Source organism: Nanorana parkeri, unplaced genomic scaffold (assembly GCF_000935625.1).
Source record: "Nanorana parkeri isolate BGI_ZX_2015 unplaced genomic scaffold, ASM93562v1 scaffold11, whole genome shotgun sequence".
Taxonomy (NCBI): domain Eukaryota; kingdom Metazoa; phylum Chordata; class Amphibia; order Anura; family Dicroglossidae; genus Nanorana; species Nanorana parkeri.
The window spans coordinates 3,172,973-3,184,805 of NW_017306279.1; the positions used below are offsets into that span (position 1 = coordinate 3,172,973).

Sequence of the window (11,833 nt, forward strand, 5' to 3'; positions counted from 1 at the left end):
AAACAAGCATGATGATCACAAACGCTCACAAATGTGACAGACGTTCCCACTACGCCTAGGTGTGAATGAGGCCAGCTCCAAGGTTGAGGTTAAGTTGTTATTTTTGTCCCTAGACGAACACGAGCACTTAACCCCTGCAATGCCAGCGTAGAGAGTTCTTCTTTAACCCTTCACATTCATAGTGGGCAAGTTTGCATGTCACAGGCACAGCTGCTCTCCAAGGAACACACAAGCAGGGAGAACTCATCTCTCCTGTTCCCTGTTGCCAGGGTCACATCATGGAAGAGCACACCCACACTCAGAGCCCCGGTCAGCCCTCGTCATGTGACACGTCAGATGAGCGGCGGGGCGTGTCCACACTGCCGAACACCCGAAGCGCTCCCGGAAACAGCCGAGGAGAAGCGAGCATCCCCAACCAAAATGGCGGCGGCTGTGGTGATGATGATGGTTCGGTGGAAGCAGTGAGGGAATTTGCGTGTCGCCGCCACGGTCGCTTTGGGGGATAAAGTCATTTGTATTCGTTGCACTGTCTCCTTGCTTCATCCGGCCGCCTCCAGAGCGCCCCGCCGATAGCCCAGTCTTCTCTCCTCCTCCCCATACACGTCTCTGGGCCTTGCAGGCTGCACAAGCACCGCATTCACCGGCTTGACGGGCCGCGGGTAGCGCCATCTCCATGCTCAGGACGCGGCTCCTTCCTGAACGATGTGTGAGATCTGCGCCGACCTGGTGGAGGTGTTAAATGAGAGTAAGTGTGGGGGGAAAGGCGGCAGGGGCCCGGGGTGGGATGAGGGAGGCCTGCCTGCTATGCTGCTGATAGAAAATTGACATTAGGATGAAGGGTGACCCGGGCACCGACCTCTGCAGGCCCCTGTGAGAACCAGGAGAGACTCACCTGTCATGTGACATCCACCGCACCGGTGACAGCCACATGTCCTGCATGACAGGTCCTCTTCACTGCTGTCTGATCGCTGAGATGTTCACCAGTTATTGTAGGCGGTGTGATCCGGTGATGCTCGGATCTGTGAATTTGTATTTGGCCTTTTTAATGTGGTGATTGTTTTTGATTTTCTCTGCTTTCTATTCCTGCTTAGTATCTGTTAGTCATTCCCAGTTCAAGGGTATGTAATGTCTAACAACTTGTTCCCTTTCCCATCGTGTCAGTGGCTCAGGGACAAGAGTCCTTATAGTTCTTTTCTTAGATTACAGAATGATCAGTCTTTATGTTGTGGGTGTGGATGGGTAGTTCAGCAAAATACACTGGGCAGTGCTGACACCAGTCAGTCCACAAAAAGCCCACAACAGGCCTCAGGAGCTGATTCCTTTTCTGGCAGATGGACAGGTATATTTCTGTACTTGTGGGATCTTTGAAGTGATATAGGGGATGTGCATGTATTGCAGAGATGCATGGCATAAGGACAGAATATGATTGAAGCATCTTGCACTAAAATGTAAGGTCTGCATATGTGGTTGCCTCACCTTCTGCTAACAAAACACTGCATTATATACCCATATAAGAGAATGCATTACGAATACTAACCTTATTCCCGGGTTCCAGCTGCTTCCTGTTGCTGATGTCACTGCGCCTCACAGAGGGATCTTGGGAAAGCTCAGGATCCCAATTCTTGTACAGTAGCATGTTCTCATGGGATTTGGGATCCTTAAAGGAGAACTATGAGATGAGTGATTTCCACTCACCTCATAGTTCTAGCCGACCTGTGACAATGAGACTGTCACAGGTCGGCTCAGTAGATCGGGAGGTGAGTGAACACATACCGGCGTTCACTCACCTCCCGATCCTGTCACGGCTCTCTGCTGGATTCCCCGCTCTGATCCGCCAGCGCTGACTGGCGGAACAGACGGGGAGGGGGCGGGTACAGCTGGCTCTGCCTCTAGATAGGCAGAACCAGCTGTCACTCACGCAGCTGGGCGGATCTCGACATCGATGTCGGCATCCGCTGCGGCATCTCAGTATACCGCGAGCTGTATCCCATTGTGGGATAGTTTAGTAAAAAGTTTTTTTGCCATACAGTACCAGCGTAACAATGAACCTCTAGGGATGTGTATCCTGCTTTCTGTTGGCTTTGCTTAGTGTAATAATCATGTAGAAGAGGCTATGGCTGTTGCTCTGCAGGATCATGACCTTTGCCCTCTCCCTTTCCTGTGTCCTCACCTGTTCACAAAAACACCTTGTGTTTTCCCCCGGAATCAAGGCATTCTGTGAATGATCATCTTGTAATTTGCCCACTCGCACAACATGTTGCATTCTGGGAAAATAATACAAGGAGTTTTGTGAAGAAATGGGAAGGGCGAAAGGTGTGATCCAGAGTTGGGGTGGCTGAGCGGTTAGGGTTGCTTGAGAGCTCCTTTTAACTGTAGGTTTTGTTTGCATGAGAGTTGTCTGGTATCTACGGATCCCCGTGGGTGCTGTATACCTCGGAGTTTGACTTGATGTGAACCAGGCCTATCACCCCATTCACACTGAGCGACAAGAAAAACAAGCATTTTTCATACGTGCGCCTTTTTGTATTGGGCAGCAAGCAATCACGAGCAAAATCGCGCGACAGCCGCGCAAAAAGGGTCATGTACTAGCGACGAGCTACAGGTGACATTGAGCTGTAAGATGTGAACAGCTCCATTGAAATGCATCGAAAGAACTACATAGTGATATCGTGTGGAAATATGCGCGATTTTGCAGCGCAAATCCGCGCGATAAACAGCTTAGTGTGAACGGGGACTAAGAGATTGGTAGAGGTCAGCTGAGCATTCCCAGGATGCGCGTTTGCACACCGCATTTCCCACTCGATCACGTCGATTTCAGTGGGGTCATAACCGCGCAGCAAAAAGGCTCCTGCACCTTTTTATGCGATGAGTGACCTATGGTTTTTTTTTGTGTGCCACATTTGCACACGTGGCAAACTGCCATATTTGCGGGCAGCATTTGGGGTGCCATAAGAAATGAATGGCACCGCAAGCTCTTTTCAAGAGTGTGCGGGAATCGCGCACAAAAACGTACAAATTGGCGCGTTTTCCAAATGCTCAGATGTGAACCAGGCCTTTATACAGCAGCACTCTGATTAGGAGAGGGAGGGGGTGTAACTGGGAAGTTATTAGGTACATGCTAATAGGAGGAGAGAGCAGAGTGACGGCTTGATCAATGTACTGCTTTTCTTTCACAAATTAGTCAGCAGGTTGAGGGTGGGTAGAGGACACCACTGTAGTCCTGCAGTTTATACCAGTAGTAGAGCAAGACTTGGCATCTGCATGTCTGTGTTGTGGGTCCGGGCTTTGTAAATCTGAATGGACATTGACAGGTAAAACACGCTCCTGTATATGTATTCCATATCTTCATATGTGTGTTTAGCTGTTTACAAAGAGTTCCTTTTTTTTGCATCCTTTGCAGGGGGATTTCTATGTGTGAATTCCTGGGCCCTTCACCCCTGTCACTGCCATATGCGGGGTCCCGATTTAGAATCTTTCTTTTGGAGATCAGAGCAGGGAGTGAAATCTATGGCCTACCCCGAAAATAGGACCTAGTACTATTTTTGGGAATTGCTAAAATATAAGACCTACCCCGAAAATAAGACCTAGTTGTGACCTTTCCCAGGGCCTGTGGAGGCATAAGGGGGAACTTGAAGAGCGCACGGAGAGAATCAGCGGTGCCAACAAAGCCAGCGCTAGAGGAAGCGAGGCGGCAGCGGAGGGAGCTGAGCCCCATAAGCCGATGCCTCCTCTATAGCGCCGGCTCCTGTCACAGGCGGAGTGATACCAAATGCACCCTGTCTGTGAGGAATCGATAGTGAAAGCGCACTTGGCTCATTCTGGCCAGCGATTGGTTGGCAAATTGCTCTTGGAAAGGTACTGCGCCCCTGATTGCCCTGATCACCATATTCTTGACTTTGCCATTTTGGATTATTTCATTTTGATTTGCATTAAATTTGGATTCTTGTACATTAAAAAAAAAAAAGTAAGACCTACCCCGAAAATAAGACCTAGTGTGTTTTTTTGAGTCCAAAAAAATATAAGACGGTGTCTTATTTCCAGGGAAACATGGTATATAAGGAAGGGGAGGAGCTTGTGGCAGGGTGACATCATCGCTTTAGTCCTTGAACCTTCTAAGAATCTAGCTGGAGGCGCGGCTTACAAGATTCCAACTGTAACTGAAATCTCCCTTTTGGGTATTCTCACCTTTTATAGAAAACCTGTCATTTATAGCCAATGTTTTAAAAAAGCAGAAGCCGAGGTTACACTCGCTGCATGACACAACAGACCCCAGATACAGAGACATTGGCGGTTCAATTCAAACGTACTCATCAGTTTCTTCTGTATTCAATGAGGGGAAGCAGTTGTCTATAGTAACCAATCAGCTTCTTTTATTTTCTAAGCTTGTCTGAACACACTGAAGAGAGAAGCGGATTGGTTACTATGGGCAACTCATTCAGATTCTGTCTGCACCAGTTTTGATAAATTCCCCCCCATTGAGTTTACTTTTGTCCCTCTCCTGGGTTCATGAATGTAGTGCTTAGCCTCAGTAGACAAGAGGAAGGCTTGGGAGGTGATGAGGCGAACATAGACTTTTATAGGAAAGATAGAGATTTGCACTTGAGCTGTTCTTATTTTTGGTAGATTAACGTGGTGGTCAGACTCACTGAGGAACCGTTCACCCCAATTGCGGTGCGTTCAAGAACAGTAGCTGCTGGAACGCACAGCAGTCCCTCACAAAACGTCCCCATTTGTTCTGAGGCGGGAGGGGGCGTGGGGGTGTACTGCAAACGCAAAAAATAGAGCATGCAGCATTTATTGCGTTTGCAGTGGACCTGAGCGCAGGCAATGTTTTGCCACGTGTCCGATCACACTGCGGATGGGGGGGGGGGGGAGGTGTGAATGGGCCCATTCACACCACATCATCTCCAGACCAGATTGTTTCCGGACCCAAAATGCATCTTAATGTATCCCTATGCTATTTCTGGCCTCGGTTCACGCGAGCGCAGTCCGTTAGACCAGAAAAATACTCCATGTCTCGTTTTGTCTGGTCTGGAATGCACTGGATTGCATGGAAACACATAAAAAATGCATACAAATGCACCTGAAAGCCCATTTTAAGCTAAAAGAAATAAAGCACCGGTATGCGGCAAAATCACGGAAAAACTCAGATTATTTTTCACAATATGCTCAGTGTAAATTGTCGCGGCTGTTACCATGTTTCTTTTATTATAAATGTATGAGAAATGTGAGACAGTTTCAGACAGTTGTGTGTGATGTGCACCTAGAATTCAGCCCACTGGCAGTGACCTTGAAATAGTTTCCCAGTATGACAGGACATCTCTAGTGCTGCCTGATCACTCAGATATTTCATAGTATTTCATTGTTATACACTGTAGTCTGGTTGTAATGCTTTGGAACCGTTTGTATAATCTATATCTGTCCTGGATTTGTAGGAATACTTCCAGGTCTTGAAAACTTGTTCTTGGGTTGTCTGTAGTTCCATACTAAATCTGGAGATGGGGTGCTAGACGCCTGGTTGTCTCTGACTTCAATACTTTGATTCCGGGATGTGGAGCAAGCGGGCAGATTAGAAAATCTTAAGTGAAGTCGGAAGTCCTGATCTGCATATTTGTTGCACATCAGTTCCATAGAGCGCATTGAATCCATTCGATCAATATGGCTGCCATGTAACATTTAAGAAGGAGCGCTCGGCAATGGCATCCTTCTGACATTGGCATATTCTTTCAGTACAGGTTTTGTATTAAAGTGACATTAAACCCTCACATTTTTTAACATAAAACAATAGTGTAATGTGTGCCTTACTGTAATCCATGGTTGTTTCCCTTCTCTTTGCTGCTCTTCCTTTTAAATCCGTATCTGTTCTCATGCTGGGGAGAACTTCTGTTTTGCAGCAGACTGCCTTGTCTCAGGAATGGATATATGGTGTCTGTGTATACGTTTGTATAGGCTTGAAACCTGAGCCAGCACTACAGGAAGAGGCCCTGAGCTGCAAAGGGAAGTTCTTCCCAAGCATGAGAAGACATGAGGAGCTCTCGCCCGCTCTCCCAGGGGACCCCGAAAACTAAGGCACAACGGCTCAGCCTTAGAGCCCATAGAGCAGACGAAAAACGTCTGCTCTACGGGCTCTCTGTGTGTTCTCTGAGACCGTGGCGCTGTAATCACAGCGCCACCTGTCTCGGCTGTTAGGAACTACACAGAACAGCTGTTCTGTGTTGGAGGGCAGGTTCCATAAAGAGAACCTGTCACCTCCAAACTATCACATAAGGGATTTTAATCTCCTATGTAATAGGAAGAACATTAAGGGGAAAAAGTAAATAAATAAAAAGTTAAAGAAAATGTAAAACGTTAAAAAAATCAAATATATAAAGATTTACAAAATGAAAGTAAAAAATAAATAAAAATGAAACCCTGCTGCCCCCGCCATCTGCATGCAAATAAACGCATGCGTAGGACATTCTGCATGTGCTTTGAGATTGCAGCTGCCATTCCATGGTGGTAGCCAGAATTCTCTTACACGCACATAATGTGCATTAAAGGGTAAGTTCATTTTCCCAGGTAATATGGAAAAATAAAAATTACCCGATGAAATCTGGCCCTGTCTCTCCCAAACCGCCACCCCCCTGGCTATACTTACCTTTCGGCGAACAATCCCTCCCCTCCGCCAGTATGGGTGTACTATCTGTCCCCCGTACTGCTGTCCAGCGCAGTCCTCCCCTATGCATTTTGAATTTCGCTCGCAAATTGCAAGCACTCATTGGTCAACGTGGTCAGATGACTGCGCTGACCAGTGAGAAGCGCTATTTAGCACAGTAAAATATGTTTTGATTAGGGGTGCACCGATACTAGTATCAATGCCGATACCGAGTATTTGGGCAAGTACTCGTACTCACCCAAATGCTCCGATACCTTCCCCGATATTGGAACTTACGGCCAGATGAAAATTTCCTCTGACTGGCAGTGCCGTAGGTGAACTTGGAGCCAGCTTCCCGTGCAATCAGGAAGCCGTGCGGCAAGTAATGACCCGCCTCCTGGTTTTCTGATTGGCCCGGGAAGCCGGCTCCTTGCTGATTGGCTGGAAAGCCGGCTTCCTGGCCAATCAGCATCGAGCCAGTTTCCCGGTCAATCAGGTCATTACTCGCCACCCAGCTTCCTGATTGACCAGGAAGCAGGTTTCCCGGCCAATCGCAATCAAGCAGGCCAAACAACATGGAGCCGGCTTCCGTGGCAATCAGGAACCTGGGCGGGATGTCATTACCTGCTGCCCGGTTTCCTGATTACCAGGGAAGCCTGCTCTATGTCAGCGGAAGCACCGGTATTAGTATTCAGTGTCGGCGAGATCCGAAAGCAAAAAATCAGTACTCGTACTCGATACCGAAAAACCGGTATTGGTGCATCCTTAGTTTTGATTAAAACTATTTTTTGTATTGGGACAAGTAGATTGTCGTGAAGGACAAGTAGATTTGGCCCCCGCTTTAGCCCTTGGACAAGTAGTTTTTAAAAAAATTTCCACACCCCTGTGTAAATATTTTTTCTTTGCACTTTGCTTCTGCACAATAGAGGGTGACATCACAGTCCTCCCCGCGAGATCCTGAGGAATGCTAAGTAATCCAAATCTTGCAAGGAGACACTCTCGCACAGTGCAGTACCATATTCTCACAAGCTTAGTGATCCTTGACATACAGCGGATGTCTTCATCACATTCACCTGGGTGCAGAGGGTGAAAGCTAGGTGTAAGGTTAGTATCTTTACTCACTTTTTTCCACTTAATGCAGCAATTTATTATGTTGGTAGGCTTTTGGAGCACAGTTCATTTTGGCAGTTTTATTTATCTAAAAAAACTTTTTTTTTTTTTGGTGTCTGCATTTTCTTGTTATATATTCATTATGTTGATTATTTGTGCTTTAGTAGAATAGACAAGCACTTTGTGTCCTTGATGAGGTGCATTAGCTCTGCATAGACATTTGTAAATCTGTTAGTACAATAAAATTACTGAACAGGATGCAGATATGTAGACCCCTAATAGTTGCTGCACTTGCTGGCGGTGCCCCATATCCAAGGCTGCCTTCAAATCCACGTTTTCCCAATCATAGGTTTAATATGCCCGATGCCTCCCTCTGTATGTTCCTTAAAGTGGACCATTACCCCCTTTGACTGAAAATCACATTGTTATATACAGCTCTGCATGCTGATATGAAATCCTCTTACATTCATTAGCTAAACAAACATATTTTTATTTCAAATTTCTTTCTTCCCACTTCCTGGTCCACTTTGGCACAAATTATGTGATCGTACCCAAGCATTGCATCCTGGGAAGGTTACGTCATCATAGCATTGCTGGAAAATCTCACGAGATCTCAGGGAAAGGCATTTTCCTTCTCTGAGATGATGTGCATGGTCCCATGTCGTAGAAAAATAAAAAGGCGGCAATAATCCAGAAGTATGCGTTTGTAGATTGTCATTACTAAACATTTCTAAAGGTGCCTTTGTTGTTGTTTTGAAGATATGGGTGAAGTTCCTCTTTAAGGCTATCTACCTTACGGGCTGCCATATGGGCCAATAGGAACATGTGGGGTGGCGCTGATCAGCCTTCACTACTATAAGGAACTACTATTAGAATCTAGCACCTTACATTGGTTTAGATCACCGTTAACGATGCAGGGGACATATAAAGGATCACCTTGTTGCTGTTAGTCTGGTGTTCTGGGAATACCTGTTGCTGAGATATATGAAATGGTAACCTTCCTCTTTTTGGGAAATAACTGATACCTGTGTGTGGTTAATAGATGTAATAAATGTTTTCAGTATGTTGATTTTCGGCCAGCCTAAATGTTTTTGTAAAACTGTAGGTTGCACTTGCTGGGGAGTAACTGTTCATTCTTTTTGAGTTCCATGAGTTGTGGCAAATTTGCAGGCTAAATCAGCATGCATATTACTGGTAACCTGTATATGTGGGATGAGATTTTTTCTTCTTCATTTAACCACTTCCGAGCCGCAGTACTTCTAAAGACGGCGGCCCGTTAAAGTGGTTAAAACAAGAACACGGCTGCTGCAGCAGCCGTTTTCCTGGTACCACTTTTAACAGCCAACGATGTCTGTTAATGTACAAGCGATCCGGCGTCTGTACAGCCGCCGGATCGTTTGTACCGTGCGGCGCCCTGCTTCCAGCCGCTGATCTCTCTTCCGATCACTGGACCAGCGGTGTCACTGTACACAGTCTCCGGCTCTTAGCGCCAGGAGATGAAGCTGGGGAAGCAGATCTTTGCTTCCTTAGCTTCTTTGGGGTCCCTAGATGACATTAGGGTCTGACAGGTCCTCTTTATGGAGATATCGGGGGCCTTTCAGACCCCTATCTGCTATTACATAGGGTGCTTGTTAGCCACGTATGTAATAGCAATAGGTTTAGTGTAAAAAAAAAAAAAAAAGTGTTTAAAAGTTATAAAAATGAAAGTAGCATAAAAGAAAAATTAAGAAATGCAAAAATGTTTTTGGTTAAGTCTCCCGCCTCCCACGTGCACGCACATAAACACTCGTCGGTGCACCTACGTGCGAAAACAACAATTGCGCTACACATGTTGCATATCGCCACGAGCGTCGGAGTGAGAGCAATAACTCTAGCCAATCACTGTTAGCGCTAAACTGATGAGCCGTAAAAGCATTTCAAATGTTCCCTATGGGAAATTTATTTTGGGTATTGACTTTATTTGCGGCTTCATGGGCAAACGCAATTTTAGGCCTGACATGTTTGGTATCTATTTACCCGGCATGAACCAGTCTTCCTATTTTACCCAAAAATTGGGTATTATATTATGTTTCTGTGCACTAAATTTTAATTTAGTTTACTTTTTCCTAAAAATACTGGTTTGATAAACATTTGCGCAAAAACCGTGCAACGTAAAAAATTGCAACTAGCATTTTTTTTTATTCTACAGGCCTTTGCTTTCAGAACATATATCATTGTTTGTAAGTCTGAAGCTGTTTTCTAGCCAAAAATTTATATTTTATCATGTGTGTGCAAATAGTAAGAAAATGCCCCAGACAGCAAGTGGTTAATGGCCAATTGGAGTACTAATGTAATAAAAGTAATAAAGACGTGGCTTTTAAAGTGTTGTGATATAGGTCATTTACTGCCTAAAGCTGAACTTTGGACGCACAAGCTTTCGTTGAAATAGATTCCTTAATATCCCTAATTGTATAAATCCAGTTTATATGCCTCAAATACCTTTTTGAAAACCCAGTAATTACTGTAGAAAGTAGGAGTGACATGACTGTGCTGCACATAGCCTGAGCAGAGGTGTGGGGGGGGGACCCCGCAGATCCACCCACTACAGGCTGAGAGAGCACAGTGACCGGTCTTTATTACAGGAAGTCCTAGCACACTGGATTTATGCACAGATCTGGAAGAAATCCACACAGCAGAGCAAGATCCAAGTAAGAATACACATGCCTTCTGTATAAAGACAATATTTGCTTTTCCCAGAGTTCAGCTTTAAACTCACTGCAGGACTTTAGGGCCCAGAACTTGCTGAACTATTTCCCAGCTGAAGAAACAAAGCTTAGCAGGTTGCATTGGGGGCTGTAGGTCAAGGTTTACATGAAGTGATTACAAAATGCTGTGTGTGGGAGATTGGTTTAGTTAAGTAATGCAAAGTTTGCAGCTCAGCAGTCTCGGTATATTCTTCATGCTGAATTAGTGAATGAGAGGAAAGCTGTTTATGTTTAAAAACAGCAATAAAGCTAACGTATGTAGGTAGTTCTAGAGGCTCTTCAAGGAGCTGAGCAGGTTGCTTGATGTTGGGGGTATTCGGCATGCTCTGTTTTTAGGTCAAACACCCACGTTCAGTAGACAGCCGATCACTGGCTCTGTCTGGGAACATTTCCTGGGTGATTACAGTGGCTAGGGACGGGAATTCCAGTCAATCTGAGACTAGAGTTGCAGTCGGGTGTTAGAAATGTTAAAAAAAAAAAAAAAGCACTACAAAGGCCTTTTCAATTCATTCTGATAAATCTGTAGCTAGGAATGTCACCATGGCCTCAGCTTTGCTGACACACATCTACTCTTATTTTCCCTATGGATGGACCATGACTTCCTCTACCCCGACTGCATCCCCTAACTCTCTTTCCCCAGTCATCTTCCAGGACAGCCATCGAGATATAGGCTCCGCCTGCCTGCAACAGGAAACACATCAACCACATTAAATAAATAGACTCCTCCTTCCATCCCAAGTCAGTTTTTTTGTGTTTCCGCCGGCTACACAGGGACATCGTAATGTTTGTTGTTTTTAGGGCTCATGTTTGTTTGCCTTAGGGCTGAGCCTACCCTGCTATGCGTTGGGACCTACTCCAGGATTACCTGCTGCAGCGCATGCAGGGCTTCCCTATCGGACCCCCATCCGATTCTTGGCCAAGGTTCCCTTCCATCACTCAGGGAAGGCAACCATCCTCCTGCACGTGAGTTGGCGCCAGATGGTGGCCCCCCCTGGTGTACAGCAGTGGCAAGCTATACACAGGCCTTTTCAATTCATTCTGATAAATCTGTAGCTAGGAATGTCACCATGGCCTCAGCTTTGCTGACACACATCTACTCTTATTTTCCCTATGGATGGACCATGACTTCCTCTACCCCGACTGCATCCCCTAACTCTCTTTCCCCAGTCATCTTCCAGGACAGCCATCGAGATATAGGCTCCGCCTGCCTGCAACAGGAAACACATCAACCACATTAAATAAATAGACTCCTCCTTCCATCCCAAGTCAGTTTTTTTGTGTTTCCGCCGGCTACACAGGGACATCGTAATGTTTGTTGTTTTTAGGGCTCATGTTTGTTTGCCTT

The 11,833-nt window shown here is 45.7% G+C and overlaps 1 protein-coding gene across 1 annotated transcript in view; it reads left to right on the plus strand.

Annotated features, from left to right (window-relative positions):
- Nucleotides 1-209: 209 nt before the first annotated feature.
- The window catches only part of USP34 (ubiquitin specific peptidase 34), a 135,972-nt gene continuing 124,348 nt past the window's right edge, over nt 210-11,833 (plus strand). Inside the window, exon 1 of the mRNA XM_018555855.1 lies at nt 210-745. Within this exon, the coding sequence (XP_018411357.1) occupies nt 703-745 (43 nt within the window). The 5' untranslated portion in view covers nt 210-702. The remainder of the gene's footprint in view (nt 746-11,833) is intronic.